This window comes from Volvox carteri (assembly GCF_000143455.1).
Source record: "Volvox carteri f. nagariensis unplaced genomic scaffold VOLCAscaffold_51, whole genome shotgun sequence".
Classification (NCBI taxonomy): domain Eukaryota; kingdom Viridiplantae; phylum Chlorophyta; class Chlorophyceae; order Chlamydomonadales; family Volvocaceae; genus Volvox; species Volvox carteri.
Window position 1 is genome coordinate 561,907 of NW_003307594.1, and position 21,761 is coordinate 583,667.

Sequence of the window (21,761 nt, forward strand, 5' to 3'; positions counted from 1 at the left end):
GCTGTGCCGTACATACCACGTGCGTCTCAGCATGAACGCCATGATGTACGGAGCACTAAAACATCACACACACATACATGAAAGACCGTGGCGCTCCGTCTGCCCGTCTCTCCTCATCCCACATACATGCATACATACATACATACGTCATGCTAAACCCTACCGGCATGTCCTCCGTGCATGGGCCCGACCTCCCACAAGGCGAGATAAGAGAGAGCCCATTTCCGGCGAGTCAGGACGTTGCGCCCCAGGGGGGTGGTAGTCCGCGACCCGGCGACGGCGCTCCCACATCCACCCTCCACCCTCCTCCAACCACCCGCTCGCTAACCCCCCAATTCTCCTCCGCCTGCCCTCCACCCCTCCCCCCCATCTACAGAATACATACAATGTGTATAATATACATGTGTCACATTCACGCATGCTATCGGCACGTTGTCGACATACATACAGTCGCACACTTACGTGTCATTCCCAGGTCCTGCACCTCGCCCTCCAGGGGCACCAGGCCGTGGAAGCAGCTGCCGTCCGCCCGGGTCCTCCGCTCCACCAACACATTGGTGTAGGTGGCGTACACCTGTAGGGAACGTACAGGGAACATATGCGAGAAAGAGTGGGAACCTTTGGGGGGAAGTGGGAACCTTGGGGGGTATACACCTAGCGGGGGCGGAGGGGGGGTAAGACGAACCACTGACAATGGATAGACGGATATTACTCCAGGGATAGACAGGTACTGCACGGGAGGGGAGGGGCAGAAGAGGGGAAAGAGAAAGGGGGCGGAGAAGAGAGGCGAGGAGCCCGGGGGAAAAAGGGAGGACAAGGTGAAGGGTGAAGGGACGACGATACACGAGGGGGGGCCGTTATGGAGTGGAAGGTCGGTAGTGGGTAGTGCGGGGCTGCATGCACCCGCAACGACTCTTTCCCTGGCTTTCCCCCACTTTCTCCCCACCCATACACATGCACGCTTAGGTCGATCATTAAAACACAGTCACACGCACATGGCGACGTTCTCCCTCCCCCCCCGGGTATCCTCCCCCCCCCGGACACACGCTGGGCCGCATGTCTCTGCCGGCACACCCGCACACTTGCCTGTATCAGGTTGGGGTGGCTCACACGACCTGTCGGCGGGAGGGGCGGGGCGGGGGGGCGGGGAGGGGAGGGGACTGATAGGGCGGAGGGGTTGCACGCGTGGTGGTGTTGGTTGAGGTAGGATAGCGGTACTGGGCATCTCCTGCAAGGCTGAGTCGCATCAAGCGAAAGCACGTGTGGGTCGGGGAGTGGGTCGGGGAGTGGGTCGGGGAGTGGGTCGGGGAGTGGGTCGGGGAGTGGGTCGGGGAGTGGGTCGGGGAGTGGGTCGGGGAGTGGGTCGGGGAGTGGGTCGGGGTGATTGCGACGTCTAAAACGGCGCGACATGCTGAAGCAAGGCACCTACGCGTCTAGGTAGGCAGGTAGGTAGGTAGGGAGATAGGTAGGTAGGCGGGTGGGTAGGTGGGCGAGCACTTGAGCCACACATAATTCATCCATCATATACCACATAGAAGTAGGACGGGAACCTAGAACATTCGGGCGGACACGCACACGCAGGGGGAAATAGAGAGATAATAGGCTACCGGTATCCACACAATAATTCTCGTTCCCGATCCACGCCCCTCCTCCCCACCGCCGCCTCAGCCCTCCCTCCCCATTTCTCCCCCCATCATCATCCCCTGTTCAGCAGCACCCGACCGTGAACGCGCGGAGGCCTTCCAGCCGCCTACATACATACATACATACATACATACATACATACATACATACATACATACATACATACATACATACATACATACATACATACATACATACGTACATACATACATACATACATACATACATACATACATACATACATACATACACACACACGCATTGCGCACCCAGCCCACCTTGCACCGTCATCTCCATCGCATTCCGCAGCAGGGCTCGCCGAGCACGGAGCTGCTCCTTGGCCGCAGCCGCCGCGGCAGCCGGACTCAGGGTGTGCTGCGGCGCCGGCGGGACGTCACCCACAGCAACAGCGGCGGCGGCGGCGGCCGGGGCGGGTCCGCTACGTGTGGGTTGGGCGAATGCTCCCTGCTGCTGCTGCTGCTGCTGCAGCTGTGAATTGCATGACCCGTGTGTGACAGACATATCACCCACATCCAGATCAGGCAGCTCCATCACCTGCACATCCGGGCGATAGAGGCAACCCAATGGAAGCCCTCGTTACCACACAAAGAGGAATCCAGGAAACGCATTTAGGGGCGGGTGGGCTAGCCCCGGCATAAAGCAGCTTCTCACAAAGTCAATCAGTGATCCTCCCAGCCGCCGCAGCCACTAAGCCCCTCCCTCCGGCCCCCTCCCGCCCAATTCCCCCCTCCTGCCCCAGCCACTGCAACCCCCAGAAATCAAAACAAACCTGGTACCACCCCCACCCCCACCCCTACCCTCACCTTGACAGCCACCTCCTGGGTCCCCAATCTGGCGTGAGGGGGGAGGGGGTGGACAGGGGAGAGGTCGGGTGGAGGGGCAGTGGCAGTGGAGCGTGGGGATGGAAGTCAGCGACAGACAAGTGTGGGGGGTTGCAACACACACACACACACAATCATTCGTGACCCCCATTTCACTGTGCGGTGTTATGACTCAGCACGCACGCACGGACTTCAGCCACAACAGCAAACGACAACAAAGGAGCTGAGCACCTCTGTGCTACGAAACAAGAGGACACCCGCTTCATGACCTCAGCAATGTTGAAACACATCTTGGCGTCAGACTAAAAGGTCGAACCCATGGTGGTTCAAATCCATGGTGGTAGCTCCGCACTGTATGGAGCTCTTTCCAAACATGTATATGCGGTATGCGGTATGCTTTCGACCCTATCGTAAACATTGCTGGGACACATACCTACACGCGTGCAAGTATGTATGTATGTGTGTGTATATACATATTTTTCTGAGTACAAGTGCTACTCGTATATTGCTAACCTATTGAGCAAGGTACCGAACGTAGAGAGCTGCCAAAGGTGCGGGGCCCCTTTCCCCTCCCCCCCTTTTCCCCCGCACCTTCCCCTGTAGACCAGTCCACCACCGCCCCTGCCGAGTACCTCCAACAGCTCCAGCGACTCCATGTCCTCCGAAAAAGTAACCCTGCGGCAGGAAAGAGAAACAACACGACATCGCACATCGCTCAGGACGCATCACACATACATAGATATATACAACATGAACATACATACATAGGCAGGCGGCTGGCAGAGATTAAGGCATGACTTCTGCTCCCGGAGTGTCCGGGGTTCAAATCCGCCTGTCGACTCCCCGGGTGTTTGAGGAGTATTGGAATGGGAGGTGGCCCCCCAACTTATGGACGGTGTAGGACGTGAAAATATCAACTTGCGAGCTGACCAGGAACTAAGTTGAGGCGCCGTTGATCCGCTAGATTTGGTTGGATGCTGGTGGTGAGTTGCTGAACCCAACGAATACATTCTGAAGTCGGACGGGGTGAACGGATTAGGGTGCCCCTCTAGCAGGGGAGAGCAGGGAACTGCCTCCAAGGGAAAGGGGGCCGCTGGTGAAGCTTAACCACCCTGTAACAACATACATACATACATACATAGATCCCGTCTAGTTGGAGCGCCAAACGAGCGCTGTTGCGTGCCGGCCGTCGTTTCCCGTGCGGCCTGACCCGGGGGCGGAGTGCATGAGACTAACCAGCCGTATGCACCCGCCCCCCGCGCTGTGTTTCGGCCCTGGGCCCCCGGCTTTTCAGCCCACAGTGTAATCAACGTCATACATACATATATACATACATACATACATACATACATAAACGCAAATGCAGATATCTCCCCTCCCATTCATCACCTCGCATCACCCTCTTTTCCTTCCGATAACCCTTCTTCCCCCCACCCCCCAGGTACGGGGCCCCACCCCCTCACCCTCTTTCCCCCTCCTCCGCTTACATGGCGCCATTTATCTCCGAGGTCATGGTGGTCTGTATGCTCGTCACCAGCAGGTCCAGCTGCTGCCGGGCCGTAGTGGTGGCTGCGTCCACAGCCGCCACCGTCATGATGGACGGGCTGGGGGGCTCGCCGCCCTGGCTGACAGCTGTGTCGCTCTGCCGCATCTGCATCAGCACACTCATCACGACCTCATCATGCACAATGGCCACCTGCGGGATCTCATCACGTGAGGGCGGCCGGGCCATCAGGCAGCGGCAGGGGAGGCTGGGACTGGGACTGGGGCTGGGACTGGGACTGGGCTTGGCGCAGAGGGTGAAGGCAGTGCCAGCGGCAGCGGCAGCAGCGGTGGAGCCGCCGCCGCCGCCGCCGCCGTCGCCGCCACCACCACCACGCTCCACGCAAAAGGACACCGTGCGCTGCATGGAGCCGCCTGGTGGAGAGCAGGGTGCGCCGGGGCGTGTGTGTGTATGTGTGTGGGTGGGTGGGTGTGTGTGTAGAGGGGGTGTTAAAGCCGGGGGAGTTGGAAAGGGGTAAAGCCGGGGAGTCCGGGTAGGGATGGGGATGTGGTGCCGGTTTGGGCTCGGGGTTGCGGTATGGNTCAGAGGGATGCCCGGGGTGTTGGGGGTGGGTGGGTGGGTGGGTGGGTGGGTGGATGGGAGAAGGGATACCAGCTTTGGATGACGGGAGTTCACCCCGGCTCAGCTGTCACATGTAAAGGACCAAGGCACTGTCATATGTGTATGGCAGCGTACGATGTACGGGTGCCGTGAATGAACGACGTCCTCATGGGGCTCACCGCGAACCCCTGATCCGCCGGGGCAAAACCCGACAGCCAAGTAGAGATCATTTTGTATATATTCTTGTGCCTACACACGGCCTACCCAGCCGCCGGAACCAAACCCCCAGTGCCCGCACCTTTCGCAGCGGCCGCGGCAAACAACGTAAGCTCTGCAGGGCTGCTGCAGTACAGATCCATGCTTGCCCGTCGCGACAGCAACTTGGCAAAGTTCATGATAGAAGTAGTCGTGGTATTAGCAGTAGCAGTGGCGGTGGCAGTCGCGGCGCCAGCAATGCAGGCCGCGCCGCCTCCACCGCTGCCGGCTGCTGCCCCCGCCGCCGCCGCTGCCGAGAAGTCGCTGCAGCAGCCGCTTGCCGTCTTGGCCAGCGAAACCCCCCCCCAGGTCGCCCCCCGCGACGGCGCCAACATCCTCGCAAGCCTGCCCGAAGATGTAGCGCATTGCGGCGCCGTCAAACCCCGGTGCACCAACCCGTTGACGCCGGCGCCGCGCAGTACGGCAAAGTGGCCGGGGGTGGCGCTACACAAGGTTTCGAACTCTGCCGCCAGAGAGCCGTACAGCTTCGCATGTACGGGAAGCCGCAGGATCTAGCAGGGGGAAGGGAGGGGAGAGAGAGGAACGAGGGACGGCCGCAACGTGTGTGTTTGTGTGTTAAGGGAGAGAGGGGGTGGGGGTTGGGCCCGGGAAGTAAGGAAGGTGGACGAAGCGACAATTGGCTTGGAGCAAGAGGGGGCGGCGGTTCCGGAGCGCACCTTCCAACCCTTGTCACGGAGGAGAAATGAACTGCATGACGACAAGGAGGAGAAGGAGGAGAAAGAGGAGGAGGGGGCTCGAGCCCTTCATAGTAATGTTGTTGCTCAGGTAGGTGTCCTAGTGGGCTTTGGATGACCTTCCCTCCACACTGCGAGATGTAAATACCCCCAGCAAGCTGCAACGCTTTCGGCACACAAACCTACACACACATATTTGCATCCATGCATCCATACATACATGCATCCATACATACACACATCGGTGGGAGGACGGGAGGCCGCACTCCGCACCTAGCCCCAGGCCCCCCAGGTTCTATCCTGCGGCGACACAACCACCCACCCACCCGTCCATCCACTCATCCCCTAATCCGTCTTCCCCTTCCCCTTCCCCGCACCGCCAGGCGACGCACCTCGCCCAGAAGCTCGTTGCAGCTATCCCGCACCGCCGCCAGCAGCTCCCCGGGAAGCCGCTTGCTGAAACACAGGTACAGCGCCAACACGGACTCCCCCAGCCGCAGCCCCACCAGCACCAGAGACTGTAGCGACGGCCCGGAAACGGAGGAGGGGGCCCCGCCACTGGGCGCATGTAGCGACGGACTGACCGGCGAAGTTACGAGCAGCCGCGGAGAGCCAGATGGGGCATGAGGACCCGCGCCCGGTCCCCCTCCGGAGGCGGCGGCGGCGGCGCGCAGACCTCCCAAAAGAAAGCACACATCGCGGGACGGGTTGTGGACGTTTTGAAGGTAAAATCCTACGTCTTCGATGCATACGCCGGGGAAAGGCTGGCGGCTGCTACTGGTGGTGGTGCTGCTGCTCCCCGGGCTGAGGCTTACATGGGCGCCGCCGCCTCCATCGCCGCCGCCGTTGCCCCCGCCTCCGCCAGCACCGCCGCCGCCATTACATGTCGTCGATGCCGCCAGCGCTTGCAGCACCGTGTGCTTTGTGGTGAAGGTCTGCGCATGCAGGCTGGCGGAGGGCACCTCTGCGGTCATGTGCGGCGGCAGCTGTACGACAACGTTGCGGACGGGCAGCGGCGAGGCGGCAGCGGCGTGATGTGGGTCGACTGGGCGGCTGCTGGTGACCTGGTCGCTGGAAATGGTGGGTGCGCGGCCGCATGAGGAGGCCTGGTCGCCGAACAATCCCAACTGGGTGGTACTAGGGTACTGGGGTCGGGAGGTGGCGCGTAACGTGGCGGTGGTGCCGCAGTCGCTGCGAGCAGAAGGCGCAGGTGAAACAGCAGAAGGCGTGGGGAGGAAGAACAGGTAAGATTAGAATCCGCAGACGCCAAGTAGGATGTATCGAATAGACTACCAACGGTTCACAAAGTGGGGAGGTGGGTACAGTTGGATCGGACACAGCTGGATCGGAAATGTGCACGTACCTCCTCCCCATTCCCCACCACAGAGCGCAGCGCCGCTCCCACTCCCACGCCCGTGTACAATAAGCCATGGATATCCTTCGAGCCATCGCACCTGACGCCCAAACTATTCGTCGCCAAAGCACTGAATCGGTTCCGGGACGTCAGGCCGCTCAGATTCCCTAGCTTGCTGCTGCCGGCCTGTAGCGCCGCCGCCGGCATTGCCGGCATTGCTGGTGCTACTGCCGGTGCTGTCAGTATTGGCTGCTGCTGCTGCTGCAGCTGCAGCGGCGCGGTGGTGCTTCCCTCCGCCATCAGCATGCACCTGGCGGAGCGAGAGGGGCCTTGTTGGGGCCCCCCTGACTGAGGAGCCCCAGGTGGACCCGAAATCGCCTTGATACCACCTTGTTGCTGTTGTTGTTGTTGGTGGTGGTGGTGGTGGGGGTGGTGGTTCACTGGTTGGGCGCGGAAGAGGAGGCCCAGCGGTGCGTCAGGGCGGGGCAGTAGCGCGGCCTGGACGCTGGTCTCCACGTTGAAGCGCTTCCTCACGTGAGAGGCGAAGTCCTCACTGAGCTCCCACACTAGGGCGTTCATGCTGTCACAGCAGGCGATGCGATGAAGTACACGTGCTAGCCACTGGAGCTGCTCGGCATCGATTCCCAGGCCCATGGACACGGCCAGGCCTAGTTGGTTGAGTTGAGTGGGATTATAGAAGTGGCGTTGGCTGTTGAGAAGGGAGGTGGCTGGGGTGGGAGGGCGAGCTTCTAGGAGCAGCGCGCCAGCGACACCCCCGAATAGTGGAACAGCGCATACCGCGCGAAAGGCCCCGTCGGCGGATGGGGTGCATGTGTCGCTTGGATGGAGCTCTTCGATTGTCGGACGCTATGAAGGGCAGCGAGGCGCAGGGAGGGGGGCGAGGCAAGACAATTGCCCGAAATGCGACGAGAATGTGCGACAAGGAGGCATTCTTTGAGTGTGTGCACAGACGCTTGCCGTATAAGAGTTCAGTGTGCTGTCAGAGTTGCTTCCTTAGTATGTGAATTAAATGAGGTGGTACAATAAAGTTTCGGGGCTTCGTGCCTGTCTTAACTAACCTGAGAAACGAACATGCCTTGGAGAACCGTTATCTGGTTGCGACCAGGCTCCAATCCCAAAAACTGTTTTGCTCGACTTGCTTGGCTCGTCGCCAGTAGGACGAACTGGCCCTCGTCGGCGACACCGAACAAGCTGAGAGACGCAAAGGGCCCAGACTCAACATGAGCTCGCGTCAAAGAGCAAGAAGATTTGATACCAGCAGCCACAACCCGTACCTTGCATCCGCATTTGTGTAGGCTGAAACAGCTGTGAGCAAGCAGGACAATCGCGACTTAAAGCTTAACCCGCTTAAAGCGGATATCTCCCGTTGCAGCCGCAGAAGGTCCTGTGAGTCCCAAGAACCATAAGCTAAGCATATGAACTTTGCCTCGACTTGCCTACTAACTTACTCCTTGCTCACCTCCACTGCGTCAACAGCGACTACTCCACCTTCCGGTGATTCAACTTTGGGCACAACCGCAAAAGAATTATTACCAACATAGTCTTGCGGGGCGGAAGAGTCCGCACAGAAGCAGCTCAAAAACTTGCTCAGCCCCATGCCCCCAAACAAGTTATGAATCAATCCGCTTCATAAAACTGGTTATTGAAAATGTATACTAACTATTACAGGCGTCAAGTCGAGCAAAGCGGTTGAAAGACCTCATCCTGTACGAAGTGATTTTACGGTACAGGTCGCCGTTTGGCAGTACGTTGATCAAAAGGTAGTAAGGTGCTAAGAGCCCTCTAGGAGAAATAATCTAGCTTTAACTTTGTGAGGAAGATCAACATGCGAAAGCTGGAATTACTGCGCTGTGAAGAAGGTTAACTGTTGACCTTCTTTACAGAGAAGGGGACCTTTCCACGACCGATGCGAGTTGAATTATGCAGAAGTCATTAATTCTTTTGTCATGTAGTTGTCGTTGTAGTGCGACTCTGGGCCACGTTCCTAAAGTGCTTCGAGGAGGTTGTCGGTAGTTAAGCTGTGCAAGCTGCGCTACGAGCTCACTACGCTGCGCAACACAATATGAATCGGAAAATCACGGCAAGCGCGTCACGAAGTTAACTTAGCATCATCAGGATTAACATCATCAGGGCCTGCCCCGAACGGACCACGCTGCCAACACGCAGCCAGTGTCAACCCCGCGATGCGTAGGCAATTGCATGGCGCAATCCAGGAGCCGTGCGATCTTGCAATAAAGCAGCCAGTGCATACCAACAATATTGATCTCTAGACGCATGAAATCACAATCGGAAACCCTGATTGGTATAGGTCTGTATAGGTGTTTTACGTGTGCTGCCTCGTTCTTGCTCTCTTGGGAAACCTTTTACAAGCCCTTTTCCCAGCGTGCGGGTCCATGCTGTCCGCCATGCTGCGCATATTTCTGTCCCTCTTTGGCGACGATGTGCCCTTCAACACCTCAGACCGTGACGCTAAAATGTCGTGGCACAGGCATCAGTGCGTACTTATGTCCCGCTTTGCTAATATCTTGGGATAACTTCGCATGTCAATTGGCGCCTCCTTATTTCTGACTAAGCATTACAAATCCCAGCTGCGTGCTGATGGCGATTCCCTGTTCCTTGAGGTCGTACACCCCAGACGAGGAGGTCACGAGTCCAGAGGATCATGGACAGCCAGAACAGCAACAGAGCAGGTTTTCCGGACAAGAACGGATTTCGTTTGGTGCCGACCGCTCTGGTCTGCGTTTGCAACAGTAGATGATTCCAAGACAGCAGCATTTAATGAAATGTTAATCACGCATGGCTTGGTTGATTAATAAAAAAATTCAAATATGCATGGCTTGGCGTTTGAGTCAATTAGTAGCATTGCTTGCATCCATATCGGTTAGCATCCCCGTCGGGTACGGTACAATACGGATGATTTAATATACTTCTGGCGGGCAGTGCCATTACACTCTGTGTTTCACATATTGGAAAAACCGTACTAACACTTAGATCTTTTAGGAAAAAACTTTATTGGGCTGTTGCGGTAAGCCTCGAGTGGGCAGCTAAAGCCTCTTGCAACTTGTTTAACCGCAACGTTTTCTGCTGCATCACAAATTTCGCGGGTTGCCCCTTGAAGGATAGACCGATATTCTTTATAATTTATTCCCTCATATAAGATAACACTGAGGGCTCTTACCATGTGTGTTCCGGAGGCTCCTTTCAGCTCCCTCTTTCCATGACGTTCTCTGTCAGCCAAGTATTGCAAATTACCATATTCGAAATAATATCATTAATATCTCTTCGATAGGTAAAAACGCACGTAGCCGTACCCGGCTGCGGGCCCCTAAACCTTTTCCATTCTTTTTGGATGTGCAGCAATATCCTTCATGCACTGCAACAACATTCTGCAGGTACAGCGATCATGCCATACATCATTATGCCGTACATCATCGTCGTCGTCCCGTCACGGTTTAAGGAAAGGAGGCCATACACGGCCACACCGCCCGCAAGCGGCGGATAGGCGGGAGGCGAATGAATGTCTTAACACCAGCGCTGTATCCGTGTATCTAGGCTTCCTGTGTGCATCCTCTGGCCGTGAAAGGCCGTGAGCTCTCCGCGGCTTACCCGCGTTACTCCCCGCCTTTCAAAACGCTCTCCCGTGTTACATCTGATAGCTGTGTGGTTCAATGCTCCCGATGCGTCCTTCTCCTGCGCGCGTATATCCGTACAGGACCTGCGGGCTCTCATCGCCGCATTAGCGGACAAAGTCAGAGCCGCGACAGCCAATAACACCGTCCCCGTCACCGCCATCCCCGTCACCGCCATCCCCGTCACCGCCATCCCCGTCACCGCCATCCCCGTCACCGCCCACTGCGGATCCAGATAACGTCTGTTGCCTGACGTTTATGGTGGCAATGACGGCGATGTTGAGCTGGGGGCGTTATAATCACTGCACGAGGGTTTAGGGCGGAGGACTCGGAGAAATGAAACCATCCAGGGTCTCGGAAGGGCATAACAACTCCCCAAGGGCGCAATGAATCTAGCTTCTGACTAGATGAACGAGGGCGGTCGAGGGCAGGGGCACTGAAGGGGCGAAAGTCACAGAACGTGTGGAGGGGGAGGGAAAGGACAAACTCGTGCGTGCTGGAGATGCGCCTTCCTGTTACATGCGTTCGCGACCTCTGCGTACTCTGTATCGGGAAAGAGTGTATCCACCGTGTACCCCATACCAGTCCACAGACGTTGCACATCATCCCGTCGCTGTAGGGCGGTGCAGGGCAGTAGGTCGGGTTGAGCACGTCATCATCATGGAAGGTAAGATCGTGGGGGGGGGGACACGTAGGGGATGTGCATGACAGGTAGATCAGACGCACAAAGGCGGCGGCAACAGCAGCAACAACAACAGCAGCAGCAACAATAGCAGCAGCAGCAATAGGAGCAGCATCATCAGCAAAGACTTTAGGAAAGGTTTCTAACGTGCAGCAAGTCCGGGACTGCCGACCGCCTGCCAAGCATCGTATTGCTCTGTTGTGGTGTGTGTTCGTGTGCGCATGCTTGAACCATACATGCACGGCATTGTTTTTTGTCTTGGCTTGCCGTTCGTAACCACCCCCCTGCCCCGTTGCTTCCCCTTGACGAGCGAGGCTCGGCCCTGGCTTGCCGGCCCTTGGTGTGCTCCTTGGGCGACCATAAGAGGAGAGGAGACACCTCGTGTAAGTGTACGGCGTTTCTGTGTCAGTTCTCTGGGTCGTTTATTTAATGCTTGTAGTGATCTTCATGTCTGTCGTACAGTGTCGTGCCGTTGATGCAGGATTGCGCGCTTTGATGTAACCCGGTCACTGACATGTCGCACTCTGACGTGTCCAAACACACACGTTCTCCCTGCTTGCTTCTCACTACTCCGCCCGCCGGAGACACCGTGGTCCTGCTACTGCTGCTACTACAACTGCCGGTGGTGGAGCACCCGCGAGAGCTGCCACGTGTGTACGGCAAATGTCTTACATATATGTATACGGCATGAACCTGGCGGTGTTGCCGAAGGAGGAGCTCTACCTGCACAGTTGCGGGTGCGGCATCGGAGGTGAAGCCGATGCAGGACCAGGCGGTGGTCCTGGAACTGGTGGCAGTGATGCAGTGATGGGTGGTATGTTGGGCATGGATAGGGATATCATTATTTGGTCCGGCCCCTGGCGACTGTTGTGGGTTCGAGCCCAACGGCCCAAAGCTGAAGATACCGCTATACGTGTAACTGCGCTCACCCCGGGGCACATGTTTCACTGCCCGAGCGGTGTGTTTTGTCGCTGCGGGTATTGCTGCCCGTGAAGAGTCCGTGGCGCTCGTAAGTGCAAGCGGAGGGCAAAAGGCGTGGGGGAAGATGAGGGGTACGGCCAATACCGCTGCCGCCTTGTTTGCAGTAACCAAGCACGTTAATCTTCGAAAACACAGCAAGTGACATAGCGCGCGTACACCCGAGGGCTTCACCACTGATGATGCGAAGTGATGTCGTGTCGCCCCGTGGCCTGTTTAGGTAACTTGTCAGGTTGTTGTGAGTAACAGCTGTGGCCTGTTTAAGGCCGCCCATCAGATTTCTGTGAGTAACGGCTGGCAGGTTCTAGAGTACTGCCAGCTCGTCCATTAGGATAGGCTTCCCAAGCCCATAAAAGGCTCTGCTGTTTATCGGTAACAGTACCTCAGATTCCATACGCCCAGGCAAGGGGCTATCGGTGGTAGGTCGCGGACCTCCCGAATACGTGTAACGGCTAATAAATCTTAGTCGTTTCTGCTAGGTCCCAGTGAGATAGCGTCTCACCAACAACCACAAGCAGGTCGCGTTCAGCTGGGAAGCCATGGTACTGGTGAGACCGAGTTGAAGGCGTTTGAGCGAAGCGATACGACTAGGCGGCATTCCCAAAGCCGCTGGGTCAATGTGCAGGTATCGAGGGCACGTGATCATCTTCCACACATATCATCATCGCTATTGTGCGGCCGTGCTCTTTACTTGTTAGCCGCTTGGCCGGTAGGTTCACATCCTTTCCCAGGGCAAGGAGCAGCTGCCTTTTTACATAGGTCCGCCTTGCTTTGCCTCCCACCGCCCCGTCTGCACTGCCCACATGGCCATATGCTTGCTGCTTCTCACAAACCCTGGTCTGGATGCTGCTGTACGGCAGCATCATGACGAAAATGAATGAATGGCCTCAAGCGCTGCCTGCCTTGGGACAGCTGTGACGTGTGAGTGGGCAGGCGCGCGTGGGCACCTGCTCTGACAATGTGTGTACGGTGGGATCTGGCAGTGTTTCCAAAGGCCGGCGGCGGCGGTGGATCCGCCTTGGGACCGGTGGCGGTGGATGATGCAACGGCCACCTGGATGGATACGGTGGCGAACCTTTTGGTCCGGACGTTTGTGGGTTGGAGGCCCACAGCGATCACTGTATGTCATGCGGTAAGTTACAAGTTACAAGTGCCGCACGAGTGGGGGGGGGTCCGTCAAATCCGGGAGGCCATGGACTATATATAATGAAAGTTGATTACATCGTACAACCGACGGCGGTTTGGGTCCTGCCAACTAGACCCCTCCTCATCCAGTCACCCGACATCCGTAGAGACAGATCAGCCATTACCACCATCTCAGCATGCGAAACTCAGTCCATCAACTAGACCTCATCTCCACACCTCAGCAGCGTTAGTAATCCTAGACCTCCCGAACAATGTCAGGGGTCTGACCAGGAATCGGACCCGGAACCTTCATATTCACAAAGGTGCCACCAGACTAGACCAAAAATTTGATACCATTCGTCAATTTGTGCAAGCTTTTTAACTTCATATAATCAATACTGGTTGTGGGTCGCCGCGACTGGTTTTCGAATGGAGTTTTTCCATTGGCAGGTGAATACGTTGGTAGTTAGCCTTGACCGCCGCGATCACGACGGTTGCCGTACAACAGACCTCCCATCTCGTGGTGAGGGTGCGGTTCCACTTCACAGGCCGTGTTGCCGAGGGGAGGCGCGAGAACTCTCCTAGCCGCTGTGCTTCTTTCTTCGTGCACGTGTAAAAGCTCGCTGGCAGTGACGAACAAGGACTTTGCGTGACGAACAAGTCCGTAGCATGCCTTGTGGGAGGTGGTGGAAGGTGTGGTGTCAAAGGCTGCGCCCACATTATGACACCTGAGAGGCAGCAGGGTCACACATGTAGCCACGTGAAGTAGATTCAGGGAGTTGACGTTGCTCCTGGGACTGCGGGTCATGTGCGGTCATGAGAAGCGAGGGTTCTTGCAATTGGCCTCGAAGCAGACCTGAGGGGGTTTAGCACGTGCATGGGTTGCCATGGTTTCATTGGGGGTCGTTGGAACCCCAAGTCCTCTCGCGTGGCGCGGTCAAGCAAGGGGCATCGCGTACTCCGCATCAAAAAGGACTGCCTCGTCCTTTGATAACGGACCGTTGCCTACAACCTTGAAGCAGCAGGTCGCAAGCCCCAGTGGGCCCGGTGGCTGACGGCATTGTTTCCTCGAATCCTTAACGGACTCAACCCGGCAGCTGAAGGAGAGTGAGGCTGCTGCGTGGCATATCTTTGCAACCAAGAGCTTGCAAGGAAGCGGCATCAGCAATCGCCGCAGCAATGGGAGAGCTCCCACGGTGGCGGGAGCGGCTCGGGATCAAGCAGGCTGGTTGATTAAGACCGACATGTGGAGCGTGTCTATTGGTGGAAATGAGCTACCTGGTTGCTTAGGGGTGGTAGTATGTGCTGTGTGTATAGGTTTGCAGGAGGTCGACATAGTGTGCCTATATTCCCTGTGCTTCGTATTGGGGGCAAACTTATTTGCAGACCTTGCGCTGTGCGGTGGTCCGACAAGCGAAGTTAGCTTGTGGTGACGCGCAAGCATCACGCCATAACTCCCGTGCCACTCTTCGTCGGCCCCATCTTGGCCCCATGCCCGTCCTGCTGGATCTGAACGGCACCCTGTTGGGTAGCATTGGTTTATCCCCATGTGTAAGTACGACGTACGAGATGCAGTACGCCAAATAAGATGCCAGCTCGAGCCAGGTCCGACAGATGCCTGGTGAGAGCAGGGAGGTCGGCAAACGTGGAACCACCAACACTCCTTCAAATTTTAAAATAATCTTCTTACGATAGGGCCCAGCGAATCCTTGCGCGTCCATCGCTCGTCACCATGTCCTCAAGGACTCTCCTTTACAACCGCCCGCCATTCCCCTCCGCAATCCAAGGCGCCCATACCACTTACATAAAATCCGTCGCCAGCCTGGTGAAGCTAGTAGGCACCGGGGATCGCGCACTTGGGGACGATGGAGCTATTTGCCCGGCTTATGATGTTAGTCATACATTCCCTTCGCTTCCACATGAACGCTCGAAATAATGCAGCATTCCAGAATGTTGCAGGATGGATGCTTTAATGGCTCACGGCAAGGGAGGCGTGTGCATCACCGCTTCACGAATCAATATGCCGTTCTGAGATGCAGGCCCTTGTTGGTGCGTTGATGTCATGTTCACTACGCCTACTAGTATTAGGGCCGCAACGCAACGTAAGGTGTATACGATTCATTGGGAGCCGATAAACCCACAAACAACTGCGCCGCAGGAGCTAAGACGCGGCCAACGTGAAGCTACCGGCGACCCGCATAAACAGCAGGTGCGCACGCGTAACATTCGAATATAATCACGGAATTAATCAAAAAGCAACGGGCTCATATACCGTTAAATATGTCGTACATGTCGTGTTTGCCCACAAGTATATGGACCCGGACTGCCGAACAGCGGTAACGCCGGTCACAGACATGCCGTACCAATGAAACATGCCATTGTCAGCCACCAACCGTCAACCATCAACAGTCAACCACCAACCGTAATCCAGCAATCGTCCATGTTTATTTAACTGTGCCTCCTCGCGCAGCCCAATAGCGCGCAGAGAGGTGCACTATTGCTTGTACGACATACCAAACACAACCAATTCGGAAAATTGCCATGCTATACGGACACATAGGCACCCAAGCCGACGGCAGCTTGCCATAGTACGGATAGTATCCGACGCGTGCAGGATCACATTAACCCACCAATGACGATCGTCACCACCACCGTGGACACCAACGCCAAGAAACAGCGGTGGATTGCCCAGGCCAAAAGACACTGTTAGCAGCGTTGAAAAAAGGAGGAACTCTCGAAATTTAGCGCCGGGCGCTTCTGGAAAAGCCACATTCAGCAGAATAACCAGCTCAATTGCATGGAGCGGAGCATCACAAAACGCTTTGAGAGCAGTCAAGGCCGGCCGCGCGAGGACCTCAGGCATAGGATGGAAAAGCCCTGGCCCTGGTCCCGGTCCCTGGCGCTGACCTTGTAGGTGCGCGGCTCTGCCGTACTCATATATGAGTCATATAGTCATATGAGGGTCCATGCATGGGCCCTCTTCTCCCACTCAGATCAATGTCGCAGTCACTACGAAAATTTTCTCTTCTCTCTAACAAAATTCCACCAAATTCCTCGTCAACATCATGAAACTGACAAATAAAAGTCTAAGGGTGCGTGAGGGAGAGAGCGCGCCCCTGCCAGCCGTCCTCCTAGCCGGCCCACATGCGCCAATGGCAACCCCAACCCCACTACCGCCGTTGCCGCAGTGCCGCATACTTAGTACCGGTCATGGAATGGAGCGAACACCGAGGGCGAGGGTGCCAACGGTATCTACTATGCCTGTGCCGAAGTGCGCGGGTTGAGAACCCTGAGGCCTCCAGTGCTGTGGGGCGCAGGTGGAGCCCAGCACGACTCGACATGTGTGTAAAGGGACGAATAGGACAAATGAGCAAAACCTCACAAATGAGGCGCCGCGCGAGCCAGTACGCAGTGTTCTCTCAAACAAAACGAATCATGGAATTGCACCCCGGACCATACTGTCGCGCATTGGGAGGATTCAAACCTCACCTCGCATCAATTTTGTCCGGGCGTCCTTACAGCTGCCCTGTGCAAGTCACTGTGCCAGCGAACCGGCACCCCGAGCTTTACGCCGCGGTGAATGATACCCGGACCTACTATTCGGCCATCATGGCAAGGTGCTGTTGTGTGTGTGTGTGTATGTGCGCGTGTGTGTGCCGAACAGCTCTGCTCTGCTCCACCTGCGCTACACTTAACTGCACACTGCCGCCCAATTTTATCGTGATAGTGCGCCCTTTTGCAAGCTCTAGCTTGCTTGTATGCCATCTTGCTCCCAGTGATTTATTTATAGCTTTGGGTGCGACGTATTCTTTACCAAGGCCCCGACTCCGCGGCATATCCCGCATCCCCAAGAGGCATGAATTATGCATCGAAGGGCAACACAGGCCCATAGCTACGTCACCCCATACCTACACCCCCTTCAAAACCACACCCCTCTGCCTCCCTTTCATCACTGTACCAACCCCCCCACACTCCCAGCCTCCATTCCTCTTAAGACTTGCTAATCATGCGTTCATTCATCTATCAAATGCATCCACGCATCCACTCCCATTTCGCGCCTTCATGTCCCTCGCCTAAATCCATACGCAATTCTCCCTCCATGGCGCTGGACCGGTCAGGTAGCGCGGGCAGGTACGCAGGACTTCCCACAACCAAACAACCCGCAAGCTCGCGGCTGCTCCGCCCCTACCGCGGCATTGAAATGGCTTCGGCGCTTGCGGCGTCAGCTCATGCACACACACGGCTTCCTCCTACCGCACCAAAATCCCCGATGCGCTGCAACTGGGTCCCCTAGGGACCCTTGAGTAGGTCCACACGTGTCCGCCAGGACATAAGACATAAGTATGGGTGGGATAAGAACCCCCGAGCCGCTGCACAAAACACTGCACCTCACAGTGCAATTGCAACCGTCCTTCCTCTGCGCCCCGACCCAACAATTCACTGATGAATGGGCCCGGCCCCCGTCCTCTCGGCCGTCCACTGCATGTCCTTATGCCGTCGTGCTGCTGCCCCGTCCTGCCTTACTTCACCTTTACTACTTCGTCGCATTTTAACCCCACGCCCTGCACCCATCCTTTCCGTTTCCTAGCGCTCGACCACCTCTGGCGCCGCCGCGCCCTCTTCCCTTCGCATCACTCAACAATAGCTTTCCCAGCCGGACCTACTTACGAAAGCGGGTTGCGCGATCTCGCTGTACGCAGAAGTGAGTCGCTGGCGAAGTGATCTGGTCTCACTGGCCGCTGCCATGGCAATACTAGCTGCAGCCGTGCCCCAGGATAGTTTTGAACACGGCAAGCCGCACAGTGTGCCCGCGCATGTCTCTCACCTCCTTCCCTCCCTTGCTCTCTCACTTCAACAACATTGCTGCTCAACCTCTGGCTCTACCATTCCCCCAGCCTTATAGTGCACCGTTGCGGCATTGCGGCCAGGCGGCCAAGAAGTATATGATAGATGCAACCCAGGACCTCTTTCCGCAACTGTTACGAAATTGTGAAAATTTTGCGCCATGTAATGCACTTCGAAACGCACACCGCATGCTCGTCGCACTGCACGCACACACGCTGCGTCATTACTATTATAACCTCGCCCTCTCCATGTGCAGTTGTCCGGGATGCCGTCTCCTCCACTGCCTTAAGCTTTGCTCCAACTCACGCACGCGGGTTCCCTCTCTCCCTTTCATTCCTCTTCGTCATCTCTCCGCGCGCACAGGCGTTCCATCGTGTGCACCAAACAGCGGCTTACAGCTTGTTTACTACAAGAACACACGTATATATGAATGCCATGGACATGATTATATGGTTGAATTGCATCGGCATGGTTAAGGTACGCGTCCGCCATCCTTCAATTTGCAGAGCACACCCCCTAATTCGGCTATCTAGGCTTTGCATTTATTCCATGATGGGTCTTTCCGAAGTCCAGAGGCCTCGAGAGCTCCCGACCAGCCCCCAGCCGGGCGACAGGACCCCTCACCTGTCCATCAACAGCTCCGCCATCGGCACCATTGCCATTATCTACATCAAACATCATTTACCATCACTGCAACAAGTGCAAGCTCGGGCTCACCCGCGGCCGGCGGACAACCTGCAGGTGGCCAGGCTGTATCAGGTCCAGAGCAGCCTTCACACAGTGGCACTAGGCCTGCCCATAGGTCGATGGGTGGCACGCAGCTCCCAGAACCAAACTGCTGGCTACCGGCTGCACGACTCTGACGTCGGCTGCGGCTACGGTTGCGGCTGCCAATCGTGCTGCTGCTCTGTCGCTGCTCATTTGGTGGTCACGAGGCCGCATCGGCGCGTTCTTCTGCTGCCACCATTCAGCCTCCCCCCATTGGGCAGCTGCATTCTGGTGGGGAAGAGAGGAAGGGTGCACGGCCAAAAGCAGCTGTTCTTGATACACTACTGGCGCCGATTGGACCTGGACCTGGACCGGGACGGGGATAGGAGCTGGAGGCCTCTTGCCTGGCTGCTGCCCTACTCCAGCTCCAGCAGCAACCCATTCAACAGGACCACCACATCTGACGCCCTAGGCCGCCGGTGCGGGTCCGTGCTCCAACAGGCCAGAGCCAGGTTCCTGCAGGGGAGGGTTCGTGGGGGAGAGGGTGGGGGTGCCACACCACCAGCGCACCGCCAGATCCCTCAGATCCGTGAGGGGAGGGAAAAAGAGGAAAAAAGAGAGGGAGAGGTTGGGGGCCCACGCACTCACCGGTCCCAAATGGCCCCCTATCATGCAAGCCTCACTGCAGCATTTATCCACCTACCCACGCGGCACTTGGATATACCTGTATGCCGCAGGGATGTCATCCGAAAAGGTGGGTCGTGCACCACGATACACGGCACGGGGGATCTTGTCGGGCTGCAGACGGGGATAGGGCCGCACGCCGCCCGAGAACATCTCCCACATAAGGATGCCTGAGATGGAAGGGGGGTCGCAGGGGCCAGGGTGGGGTGGGGTGGGGTGCAGAGACGCGGGATCCACAGGTGCGAGGCTAGGGGTGAACAGCTGGAGAAGTGTTGAAACCTTGTTTAGCGGGTCGTGCCCGATCTCAGATCATACAAACGCCTTATGTTTGTTACGAAGTATCCCGCTTCAACACACCCCGGTACTGGGCCAATCCGGACCAATATGCGCTCGCCACGCTCTCGGCCCAGCGTGCATCCCAGCCCAGCATCCCAATGCCACGTCCGCCTACCGAAGGCGTAAATGTCGACGGATGAATCAATCTTGGCCTCTGCGTCCCAATCGCCACGCACAGCCGAGACCACCGCAGCATGCGGCAGGACAGCGCCACCGCAGAGAGTCCGCGGGAAGAGCCGGGAGGAAGGGGACCGTGAGCACATACAACACTTGACCAAGGTCAGGCGGGGCAAAACAGCGTAGCTGAGGGTCGGGGATGGTTTGGGGACGGGGCCGCTCCGCCCCCCTCCAGCGCCTCACAGCTAAGTAATAAATCACACAAAACCCTGAAAATCTATTACTTGATGAGTGTTGAAAAGGGACCCTCAGGCCCTAACGAAAAAGAAACTGATTCTCAACCCTGACACCTCTACGACGAGCCCTACAACCACTATCCTCACTTTCACTATCAACCCATTTCCCTCCCCCCAACGCAACCGCTACGCACTTGCTAGAAGCGCCTCGGGAGCCATGTGGGTCACCCTGTGTGGCCCACCATCCACCGGGGCAGGGGGGGACCGGGGGACCGGGGTTACCCGTCCAGGAGAGGTCAGAGTCAACCAGTCAGTCAGTCAGTCAACAATAGTCCATTCGACACGGGGCGGCAGGCAAGCCAGGCGAAGCAGAGCAGGCAGGCAGGCAGGAGACAAGCAACAAGTTTGGAGAGAGGACTATCAGGCTCGCAAGAGGATTTTTGAGGCTCGCTACAAAGGCTGGATGCTGGTTGAGTGATTCACCATACAAGCATGGATGGTTGTACGCAGCCCGCGAGTGAGTGTTTCGGAGCAGGAGCTTTCGTTCCCACGGCTGTTGCCTGTTAGGTGCTTGTTTAGGTTGCTTGCGCGGGCTGCCCCGTTACCCTAGGCGGCGGGAAGGAAGGATATGATATCTCCCCACTCACGTTCCACAAGCCTGATCCGCAATGGCGTATCGAGAGCCGTCCTCGGCAGTCTGCGACACGGGGTGGTTTGGGGGCGTGTAGGGCGGTGTGGGGTGGGTGGTAATGGCCAAGGGCCGGGGCCGGGGCAGGACCAGGGGGAGGTGGGGTTCTGGTTCTAGGTGAGTGAGGAGGTAATGAACGAATGAGAAACGGGAAATTGGACAAAAGCGAAGCACAAGTGGCACGCGGACAAGCAGTGAACTGGCGCTAAGATACCCGACTGAGGGGACTGACATCAGCGCTAAGGAAACGCTAGCAGTAGGTGGCCTATACGCAACGTCACCGGAGTGGGGCCCAGGAACAGATCTGCGTCACAGCTGGCAGGTGCAGATAAGATTGGGAAATGTGGCTGTGTCACATGGCGAGCCCCACAGCTGCACGTTCCCGGAAGTTGCGCCCGCTGCAACCCACACCCTCCTCCACCAGCTGGAATCCAAAGCGCTCAAGTCAGCTTTCAGGCAGCAGCCCTTGGTGGCCAGACCGAGAGTGCCGGTAGGCTGCGGAAGCGCATACGAGGAACTTGCGTACGCCCGGTTAGTTGAGAAATGTCACACAGGCGAGAGAGGGGCCACCCCATTCCCACGCCACCCCACATCATCTCCCCCCACCCCCACCCCCAACCTCAACCACACACAATTCTTCTCATCTCCACACACCTCGTTGAGATGCAGCACGAACCCAAAGTCCGCGAGCTTCACCGTGAAGCCGCGGGGGTCTCGCGGGTTGGACTTGAGAAGCAGGTTGGCGGGCTTCACGTCTGGAGGTGCAGTCATCAAGAAATGCCGCGGGCGGGAAGGGGGATGGGTGGGATGGGCGGGAT

At 57.0% G+C, this 21,761-nt stretch overlaps 1 protein-coding gene across 1 annotated transcript in view; it reads right to left on the reverse strand.

The window, feature by feature from the left end:
* Positions 1–19,298: 19,298 nt before the first annotated feature.
* Positions 19,299–21,761, reverse strand: part of VOLCADRAFT_119072 (uncharacterized protein) — a gene marked incomplete at both ends in the record, with an annotated part of 10,281 nt that continues 7,818 nt past the window's right edge. Inside the window, 5 exons of the mRNA XM_002955418.1 lie at positions 19,299–19,398; positions 19,607–19,736; positions 20,450–20,484; positions 20,903–20,952; positions 21,598–21,698. Of these exons, the coding sequence (XP_002955464.1) occupies positions 19,299–19,398; positions 19,607–19,736; positions 20,450–20,484; positions 20,903–20,952; positions 21,598–21,698 (416 nt within the window). The remainder of the gene's footprint in view (positions 19,399–19,606; positions 19,737–20,449; positions 20,485–20,902; positions 20,953–21,597; positions 21,699–21,761) is intronic.